This window comes from Cydia splendana, unplaced genomic scaffold (genome assembly GCF_910591565.1).
Source record: "Cydia splendana unplaced genomic scaffold, ilCydSple1.2 scaffold_80_ctg1, whole genome shotgun sequence".
Lineage (NCBI taxonomy): Eukaryota > Metazoa > Arthropoda > Insecta > Lepidoptera > Tortricidae > Cydia > Cydia splendana.
In genome coordinates, this window is record NW_026946906.1 from 414,366 (window position 1) to 439,405 (window position 25,040).

Genomic DNA, 25,040 nt, shown 5'->3' on the forward strand with positions numbered 1-25,040 from the left:
CCGGCGGTGACGTGAGGTCCGCCATGGAACAGCCAGCGTCCTCGCAGGTGCCAGCGGTGCCCGCGGAGGTCCCGCCTAGCGCGGATGACGGAGAGCCGAAAGTAGTCGAGGGGGGGAACTCTAAACGAGCGAAGCGTGTCGATCCACCGTTACCGGCCTTAGAAAAAAGAGTACCTAAAGAAGTAAAACGCTACGGATTTGAAATTGACTACATGTCTTAATCTATTTAGTTATACCTAGCCTTTCATATGGCCTTTCATGTCTACCTCATTGTTTATTTCTTTTAAATGTTTAAATACCATGATACCTATGTATAACTATGTAAATGCGTATAATTAAGTTTTGGCTTGTTACATTCATGTACCTTGTAACAACAAAATTTTAATTCTTCATTTTTCAATTCTGTTTAGTATGGGACCCATCTTCGTTTGATACCCTTATCGCCATCTAGTGAGCGCAGGCGTTTTCACGCAGCGCCCTATCGAACTAAGCTTGGTCCGTGTTGCTATATTAAAAATAATTTCGGTTTCTTCCTACATTTTTGGTTTTTTTTTTATTCGAAAGGGGTTCGTAAATTAAAATTGTCTTCAAATATTGTTTTTTGCTTTCTATCTAATATTAGTCCAAGTAAATTAAAAAAAGAAAGGTAATGTTTCCTTTTCAAAATCACCTAGGATCGCACGACTCCAGTTCGGGCTGTGGCAACTCTGCCATTCGGTCTGTCATTATTCCTGCCAAAATGAGAGACGAGCATTTTCGTTGGTGTTGCTCCGCAAACAAAAAGCCTTTTCAGGCGACTTCTAACCCAACCGGGAGACATCTCCCTTTTGAGTGAGTATTTTAGTGATTTTTGCGACGAGTTTTGTGTGTAAGATTCAGTTTAACAGTGTGGTGATTTTTATTTTCAGCCCCGGCGAAATACTGGAGCACATGCCGCTCCAAATTTAGTGGCCTTTGAGGCCGTGTTTTATAGACCTCGCTTGTGTCGACATATGTTGCATAAGGTGGGGTCTTGTAATTGCAACTATTCGGTAAATGCAACTAACTTCAATAACTCCCTCTAGGGTTACTTTATTGTAAAACGACAGACTCGTTCAATTTAATACTAAAAGTTCTACCTCAAAAATGTAGATGGCGCTGCAAGCTCAAGAATTGTGGGAGTTATAAAGCTTTTTGTCATCCGCCATTTTGAGTCTGCTGGCGTCGGATGGACACGGTGCGCATTTTTATTCTAAAAAATAGTTTTTAGTGGTTCCTCGCAAGTTTTTTCACAAGAAAAGTTGTAACTAATCACGGTAAGTCATTTTGTTTGTATTTGTTTTATTCTACGATGAATATTTTCCGAGTTTTCTCTGTAGTTACATTTACCAGACAAAAAATGCAAAGTCTGGTAAATGCAACTATTTTGCAATTTTTAGGTTAGTTACAATTAGCTGCCAATTTTTGTATGAAATTTGAAAAAGCTAGTGATGTGGCAGTGAACACGAATATATCGGTACAATCACTAATAACATAACACACCGGCACATTTAGCGTAACTTAAGAAAAGGGTGGTTACAAGATAATTACGTTTATTTTTCATGAAAATGTTATCAGATACAACGTACCAAATTAATATGTCCATGGTTTAATATTAAATTTGTTGTATGATTTTGCTTATTTTTATTAAAAGCATGGAAATTTAAAAATATGCAATTAGCTGATATGAACAGTTTCACAAAAAAAAGATCCAAAATTGGTAATATTGTTAAATTTTGTTCTTCTTACCCACGACGGACCGGGTGTACATTATTTTGGGGTACAAAGATTCCGCTAATTGTGCCGGTATGTATACATATTTATCCGCCTTTTTATTTGTATCCGCGTATCTTTTATTGCCTTTTCACTTACTTAGTTCTGCTGTAACAGGTTTTTTTGTAGAAATAAGCAGGGCCTGCTGTGTCGTTTTTCTACATGTAGTTTTTGTTCATAAGTTTATTGTGTACAACGAATGGTTAAATAAATAAATAAGTATCGCCTGTTTGCTATTTTCTATGTTTCTACCGCTTAATGATCGAATGGAATTTGATGAAACTAGGCACTATACTTACTTGATTCATACAACTTAGGGTGTTTCATTTTTCCGAATTTTCGATTTTCGTCTGACTTTGCTCGAATTCTTGTTCTAACTGATAAAACAATATTATACGTTAAAAAAAATTAAAATTGGTCAACATTTAGAGGTTGCACATCATCAACAAAGATTTTTCAAATAACCAACGACTGTACATCGGAGGGTAGAAAATGGTTTAAGCGGCTATCATCAAAGCGGAGAGTAGTGTGATACTGAACCTTCTACATATAAATAAATTTTAAAATTAGTAGTAAACTTGGATTTTTATTACTCGATAAATGTTCCAATTAAGATTTTTCAGTTTTTCCACCTTTTTCCAAAGGAAAAGTGCTTTTATCGTGTTTTAGACGCAAAATTCAGTTTTCTCATTCGATTTCAGTATCGGTTCATTATATTTTGTCATTTTAGAACATAGTTCATTTTCACGCAATGTATGGGGTTCTCACTCTACCTTTTCAACTTGTGCAACCTCTAAACGTTATTCGATTCTTTTGAAAATTGAAATAGATAGTTTTTAGTGTGGGGAGACTCCATTGGTGAGCAAAGTCAGGAAAAATATTACAACTTTTTTTCTCCATACAAAAGTGAATCACCCTAATACAACTGGTTTTTAATATATTATAAAAAATATTTTTTTAGATGTCAACACGTAAAAAAAAAGCAAAATATTCTCTTAATGACTTAATGGAAGCAATCGAAAATGTACAAAACAAAAAAATGAACAGCTATCAAGCTTCAGAAAGATATAATATACCAAGATCAACTATAATTCACCGTGTATACGGAACGCGTGGTGCCAAAAAAACGACGCCTGGCAGGCCTACTGAATTATCTACAGCTTGGGAAAGCAGAGTGGCTGCTCTTATTCACAAAATGGAAAAGTGTGAGTTTCCGCTTACATCAAAGGAGATTAAACAATTAATATGTGCTTATATACAAAGGAACGGACTCATAACTCGTTTCAAAGATGATTACCCTGGCAAAGAATGGTTTCGGGGTTTTAAAAGGCGACACAGATTAAGTGTCAAAAAACCACAGTCCGTAGAGGTTGCCAGGAAAAAAGCCTGCAATCCTTTCACTGTTAACAATTATTTTGATTTGTTGGAGCGCATAACGAAGGAACTGGAACTAGAAGACAAACCCCAACATATATATAACTTAGATGAGACCAGCTTCTGCAACGACCCCACCAAGACTAAAGTTGTTGGCCTGAAGGGGTACCCTTCTACTAGAACAACTGCGTCCCCTGGAAGGAATAACACCACTGTACTGTTAGCTTCAAATGCGCTCGGTAAAAAGATCCCTCCCTTGATAGTATTTCAGGGGAAACAACTAGGGTCGAATTGCTTTTTCGAAAACGAAAATGTTAATACAGCGTATGTTGGAAGCCGTAAGGGGTGGATGGAAACCAAAATATTCGAAAATTATATCGCAAAGGTTTTCATACCAGCAATTGGACCGGAAAGGCCAGTCTTATTAATATTTGATGGCCATTCAACACATGTAGACTTGAGTGTTATAGAACTTCTAATGGCCAACCAGATAACAGTTCTTAAACTGCCGGCTCACTCATCCCATATTCTGCAACCATTAGACTGCAGCACAATGAAACCTATGAAAGACAACTGGGACAGTGAATTGGTAAAATGGCAAAGACTCCATGTGGGTGCAAAGCTTCCAAAACCAGAATTTGCCAGGATCATAACTAAGATATGGAATGATTTGAACCCAGTTATCATTCAAAATGGCTTTAGAAAATCTGGTATATATCCGTTGAATCGTGATACAATTCCAAAAGAAAAGTTTGACAAGCTTTCATGGTCAAAATGGGAAGAACATATTCGCCAACAAAATGAACAGTCTCATAGCGTTGCCAATAATAATGCTGAAGAAGGAAGGAAGGTAGAAAATGGCACTCAGGAAGATAAAAGTCAGGACAGAAATGAAGTTCCAACACTCACGAGTATGTGCACGAGCATGTGGCTTGAGATCCTTAATCGTGGGAAGAAAGAAATAGATCTACCCAAACGCGTGAAAGACCCTAAAACGTTTTTAATTTCACTTTCTAAAAATACCAATTCCAATATTACCAACAGTGGCTCTGGTAACGTCAAAATATTGAGCAATATCGAACTCACTTCAACTAGCTATCAAAAACAGAAAGATGAACATGTTTCATTTGAAGAACTTCTTTTGGAGACCATTTCACGTAGTGACATACCTAAAACTTCAAGAAAACGCGTTAGTCAAGAAGCAGAGATATTAACTTACAAAGAAGCTATTGATCGTATGAAAAAAAAGAAAGATGAAAAAGAAAAGGCGGAAGAAATTAAAAGACTCAATAAACTTAAAAGAGTAAACAACAAAAAGAAAAACGAGAAAAAGAAACAGAAAAAGTTGATTGACAAAAAAAGCAAATCTAAAAAAAGAAAGAATTTGGAATCGGACAGTGAAAGCGATTGTTCATACACACCGATGGATGATTCTGATGATGAAGATTTAGCTGCCTTTGCTCAAAGATTGTTGTGTGATGAGAGCTTTGACGAAGATTTGCAAGAGCCATTACTATCAACTACTAACGAAAATTTAGAGAAGAAACCTAAACTAAAAAGCGAAAGAGTAAATAAAAGACGAAAACAAATATCCGGAGAAAAGGATGTCAATATAAACGTAAGTCGTATTTTAGGTAAAAAAAAATAATTACCTACTTCTCTTCATATTTCATAAATGTTAGTAAAATAAAATAGGATAAGTACTTTATAACCTTAAATATATAATAATTATAAATATGTAGTAAAAAAAGTAATTTATGTATTTAATTTATTTTAGTTATTTGATATACAACTTACATGGTTGTTTAAAAATTTTCAGAAGGAAGTGAATTTTACCAAAAAACTATCTACTTTGGAAGATGCTTGTGAAGAAGAATTGCAAGAACCGCTACAATCTAGATCGAAAGAAGAAGAGAAAGATACACGTAAAATGAAAAAAGAAAGAGTGAACAAAAGAACTAATAACAATAGGATGGTGGAATCATTAAGAGGGAAGGAAGTAAGTATATTTAAGTTATATACACAATAAAATAGGATAAGTACTTACTGTATAACGTTAAATATATATTATTATAAATATGTGATGATATAAATGTAATTTATATATTTATTTTATATTACTTATTCATTATATAACTTATAGGGTTGTTTAAATATTAAACTAAATTTTCAGAAGGAAGTGAATTTTACCAAAAAACGATCTACTTTGAACGACGCCTGTGAAGTAGAGTTGCAAGAACCGCTACAATCTACATCGAAAGAAGAAGAGAAAGATACACGTAAAATGAAAAAAGAAAGAGTGAACAAAAGAACTAATAACAATAGGATGGTGGAATCATTAAGAGGGAAGGAAGTAAGTATATTTAAGTTATATACACAATAAAATAGGATAAGTACTTACTGTATAACGTTAAATATATATTATTATAAATATGTGATGATATAAATGTAATTTATATATTTATTTTATATTACTTATTCATTATATAACTTATAGGGTTGTTTAAATATTAAACTAAATTTTCAGAAAGAAGTGAATTTTACCAAAAAACGATCTACTTTGAACGACGCTTGTGAAGTAGAGTTGCAAGAACCGCTACAATCTACATCGAAAGAAGAAAAAGATATGCTTAAAATGAAAGAAGAAAGAGTAACGAAAAGATCTATTAACAACAGGATGGTGGAATCACTAAGAGGGAAGGAAGTAAGTATATAAGTTATATATACAAAAAATGCATACTTATATAAGATCGGTTAGCAAGTTTTTTTTTTTCAGAACGATATGCCGAATTCCTCCGAAGTAAATAACGATCTCAACGAGGGAGACTTTATTCTTGCTGCATTTCAGTCGATCAAAGGCAAAAGAACCTACAAATACGTTTGCCTTATTGATCAAATCAACCAAGAAAAAATTTTAGTAAAAGGACTCAAATCTTATAAAAATAACAGAGAATTTAGGTTAGTTGAAGATGATATTTCAATTATAGAAAAAAAAGATGTGATCTCACGTTTACCAAAACCTGTGTTAAATGAACAAAGAGACACTGTGATATTTCCTTATAAGGTAGAGATATTTGAATGTAAGTAAACAAGTTACCCTTTCTGAGAGAATGGACATTTGGGAAATGTAAACAATTATTCATATAGTATTAAGTACAAAAACGTTATTTAATTTAAGTGTTAAAACTAATTTCATGTTACTAATAGAAGCTTATAAACGTAATAAATTACGTTACGTTACGATTTTTCATATTAATTAGTATGGTATTCAGTACAAAAACTTTATTTAATTTAAGTATATACCAAAAGACTTATTTCTTGTTAGTTACTAGTAAATAGTTTCAAAATATAACTAAAAAAGACTGTATAAATAAACATAAAATATTTTATTATTATGATTAATAAAAATAAGCTAGACAAAATAGTTTAAGTATGCATAAAAAACTTTTTTCTTGGCATTAATTAAAGCTAGGAAACGTAACTTTGCAACCTTACTAATTAGTAAATAGTTTGATAAAAGTTAAAAAATGCTGTTTGATTAAGTTACTTATTTAGATTAATAAAGATAAAGCTAGATAAAATAGTTTAAGTATGCATAAAATACTTATTTCTTGTCATTAGTTGAAGCTAGGAAACGTAACTACGTAACATTACTAATTATTTAGTAGTCTGATAAAAGTAAAAAGGCTGTTTGATTAAGCATAAGTAAACTATTTTATGATGATTAATAAAAATATAGCTATTATTTTTTAGTCTGTTTAACAACTAAAAAACATTGCATAAAAAATATATGATTTTAAAAATAACAGTTTATCCCTGAGTTTTATTTCTGCTACCATGGTCTTCTTGGCGTGTCGATGGCAGACACTACATGACTGTCGATAAAATTGCGGTAAGGTTCCCATCACTATTTTTGAGAAATTAGTTGCAATTACCAGACCCACGGCAAAAAAGTATGTTTATGCGAAATTGGTCGTAGTTACAAGGAGATATGTGTCACAATCCTATGAAGATTCTCTTAGTCTTTGTGTTTAAAATACACACATAGACAATACACATAGAAAAATGTGGAGATAAAACGATTAGTTGCAATTACTGGTCAGGAGGGGTAATTGCAACTATTGCTGCCTTTGTCAGAACTATTGGCAATAGCTCTTTATTCTTCAGAGTTTTTCTTTGTTATGACAGTAGAATAAAATCTACATAAAATTTGACTTATGCATAATTTTACAGAAAAACATATTTCCCTATATATATATAGAATTATCAGATGATGAAGTTATGACTTCAATATTTTTAGTTGCAATTACAAGACCCCACCTTAGCACCTTTTGCGGGCCATTTTTCCACAGCGAGTAAGTTTTTATTTGTTTTTTTTTACGAGTTAACCTTCCGCCGCGCTGGTCAAATGTTAACCTTGACCTGACGCGTGCCGTTCCAAATTCGAAATTATGTATGTCTGGACTCCATTTTGTTGCAAAGTTATTTAGGTTCCAGCGTTGCTAAAGCGTTGTGTACTCTTGTCTTACTATTTGAAAACTTTTCCAGGGTCTACATTTTACCTGTAAATCCGCCTGGCGCGGGTTTCTACCTCCTTGTGTGCCCGGTTGACCGCGTTGACTGGTGATCGGCGGGTGCTGCCTTGGCCTGTACCTGAGGGGTTGACAACGTGGCGGTGGTGTTGGTACCCTAACTCTGCGGACCAGGTCAGCTCCTTCCAACATTTAATTACTTCTACGGCGCCCAACATTATTCTAGTTTAATTGGAAATATTGGAGTAAAAGTGTTCAACCATAAGATTTTAGCCGCTAAACCCACATTCGCTTTCTCGTCCCTATTGGAGTCTCAAGTTAAATAAAATTAAGAGCTATAGAGTAAGATAACTGTAGTGTACGCAAGGCCCTTAAGGCCCGGGTAATAACTTTCCTTTGTCTTTGTTTTCTATAATAGAATAAACGTTGTAATTACAGTGGTTGTATTTTCTTTTCTCTCCTTAAAATCCTTAGAATAGCCACCCTAAAATAAATTTTGGTAACAGTGTCACCCATCGCGGGGCCTTCCTAGCGAGCAACCTTTAGTCACATAAAAGTTAGCTAAAGGAACTTATGGTTGAACATTTTTTTTTCTTAGTGTACCTACTTGTTGTAGCATTAATTCTACTTACTGTCATAACCTTTAGTGATAAAAGCACATGTGTAAATTGAATATTTATTATACAAATTGAATAGTGTTAGTGATAAGAGTTACTATTAATAGTCTAAACTTTAAATATACATTCTTGCTGGTATTTAAATCCCAGATAGTTTAAAAATAAATAACTTACCTCTTAAGGTTAATTTTTTGGTACTATTGTGAACAATAGTAAGGTTAATAATTTTATTTCGTAGAAGTGTATTGTGTATTGGGCCGAGCACACAAGGTCAATTTTGTTGTTTCAAATCTTTATTTACATTGTTTTGCATGAACGACTGTGTCCCGAACAGGGGTATTGTCATATGGTTACTAGCGTTAACATAAAAAAAAATCTATTCTGTTAAATTGATTGTAATTGTACAATAAGTTTAAATTTTTTTTTAAAATGGAGGACCGCCCCATTAACTTTAATTGATTGCATAAAGACGAACTAGAGTATGAAGTGAAGGTACGAGATGCCACTCCGGCGGACGATGTAAAGGGATTGAGGGAGCAAATCAGGAAGTTAGCGAGGGACTTACCGTCAGATGATATCGAAGAGTATGTTGGGCACATTTCGCCGGAGCTTGCTATAATTCAAAATAAATTGACTGAATTGGAAAACTTGACCACGGCCGCCAAGACTCCGATAACTTTAAAGTCTCTTAACCGGGTACAGGCTTTAGGGCATCACTTGTATCATCGTTTAACACGGATTAACCCGGAGGAGTCCGCTGATGTCACCTTGCACTCGGGGTTAACGGATCGACTCATGCGAATTCTTTCAAAGTTAGATAATATGCTATCGGTGTTTGTGTCGACTCGTTCCAATGCTGGGTTCGATGATGCGATGGAAGGATCGGGGAACCCCGTCCAACCTGAAACTTCATCGACAGCTCCTGCTACCTCGTGCTTTAATAAATATCAAACAGTTAGTTCTTTAAATCTTAAATTTAATGGTCGGACGTGTGTTAAGGCCTTTTTACAGCGGGTTGAGGAGTTGGCAGCTTCGCGTCGTATTACGGAAGCCAGGCTTTTAGCTTCAGCCGTAGAATTATTTGATGGGGATGCGCTGATGTGGTATCGCGGTATACGCACTGAGGTGTCCACTTGGGACCAATTGAAGGCTGTCTTAATAGATGAATTTTTGCCATTCGATTATGACAGGCGCTTATTGAAAGAAATTAGAAATCGTACTCAGGGTTCTAATGAGAACATTTCTACATACATTAGCATTATGCAGAATTATTTCAGTCGTTTGAATACGGAATTGTCGGATCAGGAGAAATTTGACATAGTTTCAATTAATGTTCGCCCGGAGTATACGGTACCTTTGGCCATTCAGTCGGTTACTACCTTAAAGGATTTGAAGAGGGTGTGTCGCGTGCTTGAGGACAGCTGGCAGCGGGCTAATGCTTTTGTGGAGCCTCCCAGACCTTCATCGTCTACCTTGGCCGCAGACTTGAGTTGTAAAACCTCTTCGCGTCCTAAAGTTGAGGCAGCCAATCCGCTGGAGAAGCCGTTCTGTGTTCGTTGTCGTGTAGATACGCACAGTTTGAGGGAGTGTAAGTCTAAACGGGTAGTTTGTTTCAAATGTGGTAGGGCGGGAGTGTCTTACCCAGATTGTCCCAATTGTTTTCCTAGAGCTTCTACTTCTACTTCGCCAGATGCTGGTGCTGTGCCTGGTGTTTCAAAAAACTAATTATTCCGGACCGCCGAATGTCGAGTCCTTACGATTTGGAGCGTGGGAACTCATGTAATTTGGTCGATTTTGGTGAAGATATTATGGGGGACATTGGGGTTAATCCAGACTGTCCTGATTACCCACTTATAGTTAGCACTTTAATGTCTCTTCCCGTTTCGGTGGTTCGGAGTCGGTTCATTTTAAATAAAGACGAGCGACCTCACATGTCGGTGGGAATTTTAGGTCGTTCTTTTCGTGGTCTTTTGGATACTGGGGCAGGGATCAGTATTATAGGTTCGAACTCGCATAGGGACTTTTTGTCATTGGGAGCTCAGTTGGTTTCTGCCACGGATAATACTCATATTATAGCGGCTAATAAAACGCGTTCGAGAATAATCGGGTGTATGTACTTGGTTGTTAAAGCTAAAAATTTAACACGCGAAATTAAATTTTATGTAATACCGGACGTAGGTACACGTATGATCTTCGGTGTTAATTTTTTTAAGGCATTCAATATCGCACCTGAATTGTTTAGTCAGTATGGGAACCAGGAACCGGACACTACCGTGAATGAGGTCGTGCCCGAAAAACACCTGTGCTCCTTACAAGAGTTGACACCTGATCAACGTGCCATAGCGGACGGGATTATTCGTAATTTCAAGGACATTTCGTTTGAGAAGAAAGGTTTGGGGCGTACGCACTTGCTCACCCATACCATAGATACCGGTGATAGTCCTCCGATTAAACAACGTTATTATCCGATCTCGCCACACCGTCTGGTAGAGCTTAACCGTCAATTAGATGAGATGCTAGAGCAGGACGTAGTTGAACCTAGTACTAGTGCTTGGAATAATCCTACCCTTTTTACAGCTAAGTCTAATGGGGAGCTTCGTTTTTGCTTGGATAGTCGCAAATTGAATTCTGTTAGTAAACACGATGCATATCCGTTACCGTATATATCACGTATTCTGGACCAGTTGAGGGACGCGAAATTCCTGTCCTCAATTGACTTAAAAAGCGCGTTTTGGCAGATTCCGTTAGATGAGGCGTCGCGCGAACGAACGGCCTTTACGGTGCCTAAACGTGGCTTGTTTCAATTTAAGGTCATGTGTTTCGGGTTGACCGGAGCACCTGGTACCCAGCAGCGTCTAATGGATAAGTTGTTTGGACCCGAATTTAATGACAGGCTTTTTGTGTACTTAGATGATATAATAATAGTTAGTCAGACGTTTGAAGAACATATTGCGTTATTAAATAGGGTATTAGAACGTTTGTCGGCCGCTAACTTAACTATTAATTTTGCGAAGTCACAGTTCTTTCGAAAGGAACTTAAATACCTTGGTTATGTAGTAGACGAGCGTGGACTGCATACCGATCCTTCCAAAATTCAAGCTATTGTAGATTACCCGGTTCCTACCAACCGTAAGGAAGTTAAAATGTTTGTAAGTACTGCATCTTATTACCGTAGATTTATTAAACATTTCAGTGACCTCGCGGCCCCCTTAAATACTTTGACTAGTACTCGGAAGAATGCTCCTCCTTTCGCGTGGTCGAGGGAAGCTCAGGAGTCCTTTCAAAAACTTAAGTCGGCTTTAGTTTCGGCACCGATATTATCGTGCCCAGATTTCTCGAAGCCGTTCCTTCTACATTGTGATGCGTCCGGGTATGGCGTGGCCGGAACTTTGACCCAAGTAATGCAGGACGGGCTGGAGCATCCGATAGCGTACGCGAGCCGCTCGTTAAACCGCGCCGAACGCAATTATTCCGCGACCGAGCGCGAGGCACTTGCCGTCGTTTTTAGTATCGAGCATTTTCGGCCATACTTGGAGGGTGGCCCACGATTTAAGGTAATTACCGATCACTCCAGTTTAAAGTGGTTTTTTAATTTAACCAATCCGACGGGCCGGTTAGCACGTTGGGGTTGTAGGTTATCCCCTTATGACTTCGAAATCGTACATCGTAAAGGTAAAGAACATGTAGTTCCGGACGCTTTATCTCGTAGTGTACCCGTGTTGGAAATTCATGCTTGTGAGTGGTATGATAAGCTTTTTGAACGTTGTCGGGTATCCCCAGGCTCGTGTCCGAATTACGCGATTCAAAATAATAAACTTATGCGTTACTGTAAAAGTAAATTCAAGCTTTCAGGGGAGTTTGATTGGAAGGTCGTGATACCATCGAGTCAACGTCCGGAATTAATTAAAACTTGTCATAACGAGGAGCTTTCCCATTTAGGAGTTTTTAAAACTTATAAAAGATTATCGTTACATTATTACTGGCCTTCAATGTACCAGGATGTAGCTAATTTTATTCGAGGGTGTGAGGTTTGCGCTGCGTATAAAAATTCACAGCAGCCCCCTATAGGTATCATGGGACACCCTAAGAACTGTTCGCGTCCATTCGACACGCTCAGTATCGATTTAGTGGGCCCACTACCTCGTTCCAGGGCAGGTTATACTTACATTCTGTCAGTATTATGTTGCTTTTCTAAGTACGTGTTGTTTTTCGCTCTTAGGCGAGCCGTAGGGAAGACTATCGCTCAGCGTCTGGAGGATGAGGTGTTTCTTAAGCACGGCGTGCCGCGCACCGTGATTGCGGATAATGCTACGCAATTCACTGGTAGCGAGCTTAAAGCTTTGTTTCAGAAATACTTCATTCCCCAAATTCATTACACCCCGCGTTATTGCCCTCAGGTTAACACCGTAGAACGCTATCATAAGACCCTGATGACGTCCGTCTCTATCATGGTCCAGAACGATCATCGAGCTTGGGACGTAGCCTTGCCGAAGGTACAGTTCGCCATGAATTCCACCACCAGCGAAACGGTTCGTTATTCTCCATTCTTTCTGGTTCATGGTAGGGAGGCTGTTGCTTGCGGTAAAGTCTATGGAGATTGCCAGACTTCGAAACTAGACCTATCAATTGACTCTCCAGATCGGTACGCGGAATCTTTAGGCGGTTTAAAGGAAGTTTTCGATAGGGTTAAGTTATCACTAATAAAAGCTCATGATAGAGGGGCGCGTTATTATAATAGGGGCCGTCAGTCGGTTGAGTTTAGTGAGGGCGATGTTGTTATGAAAAAGACTTTCCCTTTGAGTGACGCCGGTGAATTCTTTATGGCTAAGCTCGCTCCTAAATACGTGAAGTGCCGCATAGTTCGTAAACTCTCGAATTTAGTATACGAGTTGGAAGATTTTTATACGGGTAAGAATTTAGGGTCCTGGCATGCCCGAAATCTTAAAAGGTTTGATCCGTGATCAATTTCATTGGCTATAAGCCGTCTATCCACAGAGAGCATTGGCAGTGCAGGGCGAAATCCCTGATTTCGCACTGCAGGGCCAGTGTTCCTGTGAAGAGTGTCGACTGGTAGCTCAGTGGCTCTTTAGCCGAGCTATCGGACACTGTCCTTGACTCTTATGGTAATTGACTGTACTCAGTCATTACCACAGATTATTGAATAATCTGTTACCTTACGCACATTCCGCCATATAGCTTGGACGTGCAGCCCGCGACCCAGGTCGCTCGCTGCGCCGCCAAGATATACAGTGATGCAGTGCGTAGGTAGGGAGCTTTGCAGCTTCGCTTATTAGCGTTTAGTTTCGTTTAGGTTAATATGCGGTTAGGGTATCGTAGTATAGATTACAGTACAGTAATATTATAGTTTGTATGTGGTAACTTGTGCACAGCTCGGCTGTGCTTATTTTTTTTATTATAGTTTAATGCGTGGGTTCGAATTGGGTGGTCGTTGCTTTCCTTTATGCCTTTAGTGTCGATTTTTCTTTTGGGACTTCGTCTAGAAAATAAGAGGGTGGTTTTGCGAGCTGGGGACCAGCTCAAAATTTTGCCGTAGTCAAAATTTTCTTCGGGAAGGGGAGCACTGTAACAACAAAATTTTAATTCTTCATTTTTCAATTCTGTTTAGTATGGGACCCATCTTCGTTTGATACCCTTATCGCCATCTAGTGAGCGCAGGCGTTTTCACGCAGCGCCCTATCGAACTAAGCTTGGTCCGTGTTGCTATATTAAAAATAATTTCGGTTTCTTCCTACATTTTTGGTTTTTTTTTTATTCGAAAGGGGTTCGTAAATTAAAATTGTCTTCAAATATTGTTTTTGCTTTCTATCTAATATTAGTCCAAGTAAATTAAAAAAAGAAAGGTAATGTTTCCTTTTCAAAATCACCTAGGATCGCACGACTCCAGTTCGGGCTGTGGCAACTCTGCCATTCGGTCTGTCATTATTCCTGCCAAAATGAGAGACGAGCATTTTCGTTGGTGTTGCTCCGCAAACAAAAAGCCTTTTCAGGCGACTTCTAACCCAACCGGGAGACATCTCCCTTTTGAGTGAGTATTTTAGTGATTTTTGCGACGAGTTTTGTGTGTAAGATTCAGTTTAACAGTGTGGTGATTTTTATTTTCAGCCCCGGCGAAATACTGGAGCACATGCCGCTCCAAATTTAGTGGCCTTTGAGGCCGTGTTTTATAGACCTCGCTTGTGTCGACATATGTTGCATAGCACCTTTTGCGGGCCATTTTTCCACAGCGAGTAAGTTTTTATTTGTTTTTTTTACGAGTTAACCTTCCGCCGCGCTGGTCAAATGTTAACCTTGACCTGACGCGTGCCGTTCCAAATTCGAAATTATGTATGTCTGGACTCCATTTTGTTGCAAAGTTATTTAGGTTCCAGCGTTGCTAAAGCGTTGTGTACTCTTGTCTTACTATTTGAAAACTTTTCCAGGGTCTACATTTTACCTGTAAATCCGCCTGGCGCGGGTTTCTACCTCCTTGTGTGCCCGGTTGACCGCGTTGACTGGTGATCGGCGGGTGCTGCCTTGGCCTGTACCTGAGGGGTTGACAACGTGGCGGTGGTGTTGGTACCCTAACTCTGCGGACCAGGTCAGCTCCTTCCAACATTTAATTACTTCTACGGCGCCCAACATTATTCTAGTTTAATTGGAAATATTGGAGTAAAAGTGTTCAACCATAAGATTTTAGCCGCTAAACCCACATTCGCTTTCTCGTCCCTATTGGAGTCTCAAGTTAAATAAAATTAAGAGCTATAGAGTAAGATAACTGTAGTGTACGCAAGGCCCTTAAGGCCCGGGTAATAACTTTCCTTTGTCTTTGTTTTCTATAATAGAATAAACGTTGTAATTACAGTGGTTGTATTTTCTTTTCTCTCCTTAAAATCCTTAGAATAGCCACCCTAAAATAAATTTTGGTAACAACCTAAACCCAAATGTATTGACGCAAGCGTAAGGAGAGATAATGTCAGTCAGGAATACCTAGATGTATGTACGGGCAATAGAATATATAGTTTTTAGTTGGTCATAAGTTTACATATGTTTTTCCTTAACCAAGTTAACTTGAGTCTATTGTATAAAGCATTACGGTGCAATTATATAAATAATATTAACTAACCAGCCATGTAATGGTCATTACTGATCTGCACAACAAATGTATAGCATAAGTTTTTTATATCCGATATTCATTTAATGTTTTAGTTTTATCCTTATTATTAGCACTAAGCTAGCGCCGTTTAAACCATAATTTTGTTCATGTATCATCGCATTCCTTATATTATATTACGATGTAATATTAGAATAAGTGTGAGGGTGTTATGTATAGATATGTGGGTACTTATAAGATTGTATGCATACCGTTAGTCGGAATAAAGCATCAGCACCTCTAGCACATCTTGCATCCGCGACTTAGACCGCGACTCGAGTCGACATTCCCGCGGCTGTCAAATCTGTCGATTTCCGTAGCACAACTTGTACCCGCGACTGCAACAGCCGCGTAGAGAACTCAAAGTCGCGGCGCGACTCATCAGTGTTCCCCGATAGAATCAAAGTCTAAACATAAATGCTATTTACATGTGACAACACTGAATCGGAAACAGGGTTGCGCTATTTCATTCGTTCTTTGGTGGTAAAAAATCTAGTTTATTGTCGATGGTTAAGTTTTTCCTGTCAAAGTCAAGGAACTTTCAAATTTTGTCAACATGTAATTACGAGAAAAAATATGAAAAAAATGTAAGTAATAGAGCCTTATATACTAAATTTTGATAATATTCCTTAAAATATATATTGTTTTTTAATTTCTGTTTAATAAACCTTTTAAATAAAATATTTTTGTAAATAACTATAATTAATGGAATTGCTATTATTGGTTTTAGTTCTCATATTCCTGTTGTAAATTGTGTTTTTTTTTCAGAATAAGTCCAGCATTATCCTAGACACGATTGATATCCCAGCACCCAAAGGAAAATATTGTTAACAGGAACGTGCCAACGGGCCCCGAAGTGGAGAGTCAGGAAAAGAAACACACTAGGCAAGCTTTTAGGTTTCAAACGCGGAGCTGTCCCCGTTTCTAAAGTCACTAAGATGTGAGAAGCGCTTTAGCTTTAAGAACACCACCGAGGAAGTGAACTATTATAATAACCATAATGGTTATGGCGTACCTATCTATAGTTCGTTTTTTTAGCATTAGAAATAGGTAAACAATCTTGATGTGTCTTTTAATTGAAAAACACATTTTAAAAATAAGTTACGGCAAATATGTAACAATTATGAATCTAATACGATCATTTATATTTTTCTGCTTTCATAAGCAAATATTGTGCCAATAATGGATGGCATTTGTGTGTATGTGTACTGTGTAACTGTTTATGATTTGACAAATTGATATGAAAAGCTTATTTCATAGTCCTCGATGAAGTCACGACCATATTTTATTTTTTTGTTTACAAATCAATTTTCTTTCCAGGGTGATATTTAATTGTCCTACGCCGCATGTCGAAGAAAAAGGAAGAGAGAAAATACTTTTCAAGGGTAATAAAGAAGATTCTTACAATTTCTCTATTGTGGTTCTAGATGTTAATAATATATTAGGTTTAATAATAAGAAGTCGAATATTGCAAGAATATATAAGGCAAATCAATATATTATTAATTTAAATATTGTTTTTTTTTTCACTCCTGTATTTTTTACCTGAAATGAAACAAAAATAAAGTAGGTAGGTACCTACAACTCCTAGAAGCCATGATTAGCTCCCCAAGGCCCACTTCATACTTAATGCTGACAGCAACGTATCATAGCATGATCGTATCAGACCCTGTCAAACATGAAGTGAAACATCTAGAACGCGGGTATGATCTAGAGGAGTTTCAATATGGTAGAGTAGACCATATGATAACCGTACCTATGCTACGCAGACTATGACATGAGCGTAACGACTCCTTCAAAATATTGTTGGTCGGGTCGGTCCAGTCACGTCACGGTATGGTGTTGGCAGGGGACGGAATGGTTTAGTGGGTGATGACTGATAATATTTCATACAAAGCATGATTTTGAGCCGGACATGATCCTGTTACAGCCACGTATTACATCATTCTGTTACAGTACGATGCAGCGGGCACAGGCCACATGTAGGTATGTTTTGTTGAAGTCGAGGAAGGTTCCAAACGGTACCTAAATAGTAAGAGATTGTTGAAATTAGACATCTAACCGTGATCCTAAATACTACTACTAAGGCTTACTTAATAATAATAAGTTAACTACTTACTACTAAATTACTAAGTTGGATTGTTTGTTTTGAACATTTGTACCTACCCACCTCATCGGCTTCGTTTATGTACAAGCAAGCGGGCTCCGTTGTTAGTTGTTAGGTTGATGAAAGTTTTGTGTAAGGAAGTCTTAGGATTATACTTTTACAAACTTACGAACCTGAATTGAAATTTAAAAAATCCTACATATGTACCTATTTACTTAATTGAGTACCTACAAGCTAGCTGTTTGAAATTAAAGTTGTAAACATGATGGGTGTGTTGTGGTACTTGTAGGTATCACCGTGCATAATCGATATAAGAGTGCGTAAAGCGCATTTAGTGATTGTTCCATACTTCCTTATCCCTTAGGGCAATAAGTAATTATACAAATTATATTATTACATAATATATGAAACTTGTTTTTAAGTTATAATTATCATGAGTTCAGTTAAAAAAGTACAAGCAAACCACCCGCGAGAGCGAGTCGCGTTATAAAGTCGCGTAGACTTCGACTCGCGGATTGACATAAAGCCGAGAGAATATTTTGTCTCAAAATAGGCAGTTGTGCTACGGATTTTAGTTCAAAGTCGCGATCGTTGTCATTTTCTGACAGTGACACCTGATCGCGAGTTTGTCGCGGCTCTCGCGCGTGAGTTGTGCTGCCAACACGCGACAAGCCGCCAAGTCGCGCCGATCTGTCTCTTCTCGCGCCTGTCGCGGCCAGTTGTGCTAGAGGTGCTGCTGTGTTAACGTACTTTCGTTGTTTTAATTATCAAATACTTCACCGGGTTTACAGCTAATTGCCAAAACCGGGTTTTCACTTTAATAAAACCGGCTTTTTCGAGTTTTACGATTTTACAGTTTTGTAAACATAGTTTAATTATTTTGAAGAGCAAATTAAAAAAAAACAATACATTATACGCACTAATTGTATAAATGAACAGCTTTTTAGTCTCCAACGTTAATAACGTTATATCTATTTGCCCAGTTTTGCAGATAGGCTGCTTAGGTGCTCCTTGAAGTTAAGGCTTAAATCCAGAATGGTTCGGAGATATTTAGGAAGGAAGTTGTGTCGGAGAAGATTGCCCCTGAATTTTACTCTCAGCTCCTTGTTGGCTAGTTTGTTGCACTGGTGAAAGCAGAACACCTCGGTCTTGGAAGTGCTGGGGCACAAACGCCACTGAGAGAAATAGAGTCATCTAATAGATCCAGGTCCTTTTCGAGGCTATTTAGTTCCATTTCCAAGCTGTCTTTTTGTGTCACAAGGGCCACGTCATCAGCATAAGAAAACTTCCGCGATGTGGTGTTAGGCAGGATACGACTCAACCATCGGTATTTTCAGACCTATGACAATATGACAACTAAAACTAGGCGGTGTTGAGTTTGTGGAAAATCCGCTAGCACGTACAGCTTGGCGGCCACTGGGGTACCCTCTATTGCTCTTGTTGTGAAGACTAGGTCCAGGTTGTGGTCACTTCTCCATCGAGCTGATTTGAACGTTCCTTTGCCTTTGTGAGAAACGACTAAAACAGTGTTGTTCCTATCTGCCCAGTCCATGATCGCCTCCTCGTTGGCGTCAGATTGCCTGTATCCCCAGCTGGTATGGTGGCTATTCAAGTCTCAAATGTAAAGGGATGGGTGTTCCAAGAAAGGGAGGGGTGGAGTACGCCAGCAGCTACGTGGAGGCTCATATATGCTGCATATCCGCATCTCGCCGATTTGAATAATCGTGGTGGCGATGTTGTTGCCATCGATATTATTTGAAATCACGATGAGTAAGAGAAGACCGGCCGTATGTCGAAGTTCTATATTAATTCCTGCTACCAAATCATATCCCGGTATTTTACCTCGTTTTGCGAGTTGGGCATCATCAGCGGTGTACTTCCAGAAGGAGGACTATGTCAATACCGTTGTCATATAATAGGTTGCTTAGGCATTCCGTTTTAGAATTGCTGCTTAGTTAAAAACTTTATTGATGGGTTTGGATTTATTTATTGATATGGTCTTGGTAAAGATAAAGTAAATAGAAATGTCGTGGAAGACGTAATATCAAAGCATTGATCCTAAAAATACTTGCTTACTTTACAAATTATACGTAAAATCGAAATCACCGAAAAAACCGGAAATCCGGTCTTGCAGTCTCACAAAAACCGAAAAACCGGTTTTCTAAAATACGCACGGTTTTGTGACCCCTAGTCCCAGGCGATGCCGCTGGGCACGATTGTTCCTTGGATCATACTTAATTAATCTAATGTCTTAACCTGGATATTAACTCTTTGCTTCCACCCAAAAAGGGAGAGGAGAAATCCGTTTCCGGCGGTACACTGCGGTCTGTTTCTACCTACCTGTAGCTGTCACGTCAAGTTTGGTATCATTTTCGTATAAATCAAGGACAAGGAATTCATTTTTGAAATAATCGTTTTACCTTTTCGTACAAAAAATGGATTGTTGCACAAAAATACAGATGCCATTTTTGTGAGTATTTATGTGACGATTTGCACTGTATAAAAAATTTAACAATTTAGCCCATTTCAAATACATTCTGAAAAGTGTCACTTTATTAACTAGGCGTTCATACGTTCGCACGGCGGTAGTAGTTCCCATACAAATGGAATGCTATAGTTTTTTAATTAATTAGCTATTTAAGTTATTACTACACAAAATTTTACCAAGGGAATAAGTTGAATACGTATTTTCACACAAAATAAGTGAGACTCTGATTTTCATCAACATGTTTTATTAGAAAAAAATAACTTTAACAAAAATAACTTTATAGTAGGTACGCAACGCTTAATAAGTAATCAGAATCAACATACATATATTAATTATGCTTAAACATAGTCATAAGAGATCAAATTGAGTCAATTAAATTTAAATATAATATTTTAAGTTATTACTACACTAAATTTTACCACAAGAATAATACGTTTAATACGTATACGTAATAAGTTTAATACGTATTTTTACACAAAATAAGTGAGTCTCTGATTTTAATTAACGTGTTTTATTAGATAAAAATAACTAACAAAAATAACTTTGTAGTATGCAAAGCTTAATAAGTAATCAGAATCAACATACATATATTAATTATGTTTAACACAGTCATAAGAGATCAAATTGAGTCACTTAAATTTAAAATAAAATAGTATTTTCAGTCTCAAAATCAAAGATAAAGCTTTGTAAGAATTAACCATAAGGGACCTTGTCGAACTGTACTATATGCCTAAGTTAACATATTAACAGTAAATATACGTTACTGTCTGCAACATAAATATGCGCCGCACGTAATTGTATAAATAGCATGTAAGCAATAATAGCCTATAAATATGTTATGTTTAGATTTGTAGCATGGAGTAACTCAGACAGCTGATGCCACCCACCGCCAATCGATTTAATAAACTAATTGTAAGCTTTCTTGAGCTTACCGTGGGGCTTAGTCAATTTGCGTAAAAATGTCCTATAATAATATTTATTTATATTTATTTATTTATTTATTTAAATTGTTCATTTCCGAATGTAATATGATACCATGTAATCCGATATTGCAAACATAAAAATAATGCTACATTTTCTTCAACCTTGTACTTTAGACCTAATGTAAAGAACAAAGGAAATGCTTTCCTATATAAACCGCACATTTTATTATAAAAGACAATTGATATCCAACCGTTGCGTGTATAACTCATAAACCACCTTCTCCCAGCCGAAGGCTTACACTTCATGGCGACCCTGCCAGTCGGGCTGCTCGAGGCAGCCCCAGTTTAGACGCCGCCCAGTAGCCCAGCCAGCCAACCAGCCCCGCCGCCACTACCAACACCGCCTGGTCCCAACAGCAAACACCAGATGACTATGCCAGGACGAGTGCGGCATGTGCGCGCCGCCCGCCGCCGGAGCCAGTGTGCTCCCGCACCCGCGCTACAACACCAAGGCCGCCCGGCTCCGCACCTTCAAAGACTGGCCCAAGAGCATGAAGCAGAAGCCCGAGGAGCTCGCCGAGGCCGGCTTCTACTACACCGGCCAGAGCGACAAGACCAAGTGCTTCTACTGCGACGGAGGACTCAAGGACTGGGAGGAGGACGACGTCCCGTGGGAGCAGCACGCGCGTTGGTTCGACCGGTGCGTGTACGTTCAGCTCGTCAAGGGAGAAGATTACGTCCAGAAGGTCATATCGAAGGCGTGCGTCATCCCCAAAACGGTACCTGATTGTGAAAACTAACAAGTAAGCAAGCACACCAACTACTTAAGATTTTTTTTTTTCTCGCCTTATTAAAGTTAGCAGTAAAAATTATCATTAAGTATAATATTAATCAAATCCATAATCTATCTATCTATGGGAAGATAGATCTATAATCTTAATAATGTATAATCTATTCTTTAAACATGCAGATCCGTCTGCGAGCGATATTCCAAATTCTACTATCTATTTATCTATTAAAACAAATATAATTAGTTTACGATTACTACTTGATGACGACAAACAAAACATGAATATATGTTAAAAAATTATATATTCACCAGTTGACCATAAGTAATAATTATTAAAATAAAACAAGTAATAAAACATACATAAGTATAGATAAAATTAAATATCAAAAACTTATTAAAATAAAACAAGTAATAAAACATACATATAGATATAATTAAATATCAAACAACTTATTAAAATAAAACAAGTAATAACACAAAAAAAATCTAATATCCATCAATAATTTCAACCAGTGCATTCGTTAATTAAAACAAATAAACAAAATTTAAACAAGCAAAGTACATATAACGCGTCACATGGTTAACTAAAACAACTTTATACAATCAGCAACATTAAATAACTAAGACGGGGGTGAATTCCATTAGTTGCATATTTGCTATTAATTTAACATATATATCTTCATATAGGTATCTTAAAGACCACAATAAAAAAAAAATACTACCCCAACAATAACATTATTTAGCTTCGTTTAAAACAAAACAAACCACTAACCCACCATCCACCACCCACCACTAACACTAACAAACTAACCTAACATTTCAAAACAAAACCCATTTCCCAACCTAAAGACAAAACCACTAACACACTAACCTATCATTAACTTGAACTAACTGACAAACACTAGAATCTACTATTCCACACATAAAACAACATTTACTTATGATCTTGGATCTCGACATTTACTTATGATATCTATGAACTTATGATCTTTTCAAATTATTATCCAATTTAACGTTCAAAAATTTAGCTTTCACACCATTTGGTTTTCAATAGGTAACATATTTAATATATTTTTGCAAAGGCCCTCTTAACCAGTTACAAATTAATTTCGTGTTTTCCAAAAGAAAAGAAAAAAAAAAACCCCAATCAAATCATTTCACTATTACAATCAATCAATCAAACTTTTATTGGTGAATTAGAAGTATTTTACATAACAACACTATATTACAATTACTAAACACATTATTATTTTATACATGAAAACATTACTTACACAGAATATTATTACTATTTTAGGTCAAATTATTTTAACTTACATATATTTTAATACCTTTAATGCGAATTATAATCTATTTTTTTATTATTATCTGTTCAATTTACAAATTTGATTTCAATGTTTTTATTAATTGACGATATAACTTATTTCTATGACATGTAGTCAATCTGAGTAAATATTTTGTTTTTAAATCTAAAGTAAATAGATAACATTCTTACATTAACATACATTACCTTTCATTTATATATCAATAATATTCAATCCACGAATCTACTACTTAACTAATTAGTTATTGCATAAAAATAAGAAAATGCCATCAGCCAGTCACCACTCTCATAAACTTATAATAACCAAATATAAGAAATAATACAAAAATTAAATTAGAAAATCAATATTTACATCCAACAAATTACCAATAACAACAAAACATACAAAGTAACACAAACATAACAACAGTAACTACAAATCAACTTAAACATATGATTAATGGAATGCACCAGACTTGTGAAGGCCGCGTCACGCGTACTCGTCACACGCCACTAGGGCTTCCAATACCGGGATCCCGGGATCCCGAAATACCGGGATCCCGTCTGATTTAACGCATTTTTCAATACCGGTATTTTTTAATGCAATACCGGGATCCCGGTATTTTCAAAAACAAGGAAAATGTGCTGATTATAACGGTTAAAACCCATTAAAATTATTAAATTCGGCTGTATCAAGAAGATTACTAGCCCATTTAATTAAAGAAGATCATTTAATTGAAACAAGATCAGTGCATATGCGTTAGATACATATTTGGTGATGAATTCTGATGTTCAGGATATGATATTAATATAATTAGTTCTTAAAATTATACCAATAAGTAAAGACCGTATCATTAATTATGGGGACAACTTTACTTAGCCGTTTTTTTGTATTATAATTTTATTTCAAAATTACACATGTGTTTTATTAGTGCTTTCTTCTAGCTGAGCTTATTCTTGTAGCTGTCTCTGTCATTTCGCTTGCAACAGAAATTGAAGGGATTCCAAAACGTGGGGTGAAAAAACGGTTTTATGTAAAAATAAAAATTCACCACATTTATTCCGCAGCTGCTCAATTGAGCAATCATGAAGAGGACACTTAGATAACATGTTCTGGGAGCTTATTAACCTTTTGTTACTTTAAATCGTACCAAAGAGTCGGTGAAATAGTCTCAAATTCAGCTCGATAGGCTTGTCTAGACTATACATATTTGCTATACGGTATTAAAAGCATCATAAAGTCCCTAAAATAAAAAAAATATGTCATACCTTCTTAAATCAGATATAGCTTAACACACACCACACACACTTAAAAATACCCTAGTAATACAAAATAATACACATGCCAACAGTTACACCAGGTTTTATCTGTCCCTATAATTAACGATACGGTCTTTAGAAAGAAATAAGCAAGGAATTGTAGTATGACACTTTAAACTCTCGCGTTTTGTACACATATTTAATTAAAGGTAAAAACAATGAAATTATATCGCGGTAGACCCGTTTGTGTAATTGAATTGTAGTATGGCAAACGAATTTTTGGTGGCAAATTTGAATATAGTTGGCTGGTTTATTAGGTTGAACTAAAAATGTAACTGGTGAAGTCAACAAGGCGGATAAAATGATTGCCATCCTGGAGGGTGACATTATTGTTTAATATCCTAAGCCCTAGGCTAAGGACATACATATCCGGTGTTATAGTGAGCCTTATTTTAATAAAACTCAAAAATTTTAAGCGATTCATAGTCAATACCGGGATCCCGGGACCCCGGTATTGATAAAGACAGTTTCGGTATTAATACCGGTATTGAAAGAGGTCCGGTATTTGGAAGCCCTACACGCCACCCAATACGGATGAACATGCAACATATGCTATGTCATCTCAAATTTCGAGTACCTACCTACATAGAAAGAAGAAAAATAAATAACCATAAACAGTTCATACACTTGACGCATTATTAGAGTT

At 36.8% G+C, this 25,040-nt stretch overlaps 1 protein-coding gene and 1 long non-coding RNA gene across 2 annotated transcripts; both read left to right on the forward strand.

Moving 5' to 3' along the window:
- Window positions 1–1,189: 1,189 nt before the first annotated feature.
- LOC134805916 (uncharacterized) lies at window positions 1,190–6,687 on the forward strand. The gene is made up of 3 exons (XR_010146428.1): window positions 1,190–1,295; window positions 5,339–5,518; window positions 5,693–6,687. It is a non-coding gene; the product is annotated as an uncharacterized LOC134805916 (long non-coding RNA).
- A 14,746-nt stretch (window positions 6,688–21,433) lies between these two features.
- LOC134805913 (death-associated inhibitor of apoptosis 1-like) lies at window positions 21,434–21,781 on the forward strand. Its single transcript, XM_063779107.1, has one exon. It carries the CDS (start codon window positions 21,434–21,436, stop codon window positions 21,779–21,781), a length of 348 nt encoding a protein of 115 aa, XP_063635177.1.
- The last annotated feature ends 3,259 nt before the right edge of the window (window positions 21,782–25,040 follow it).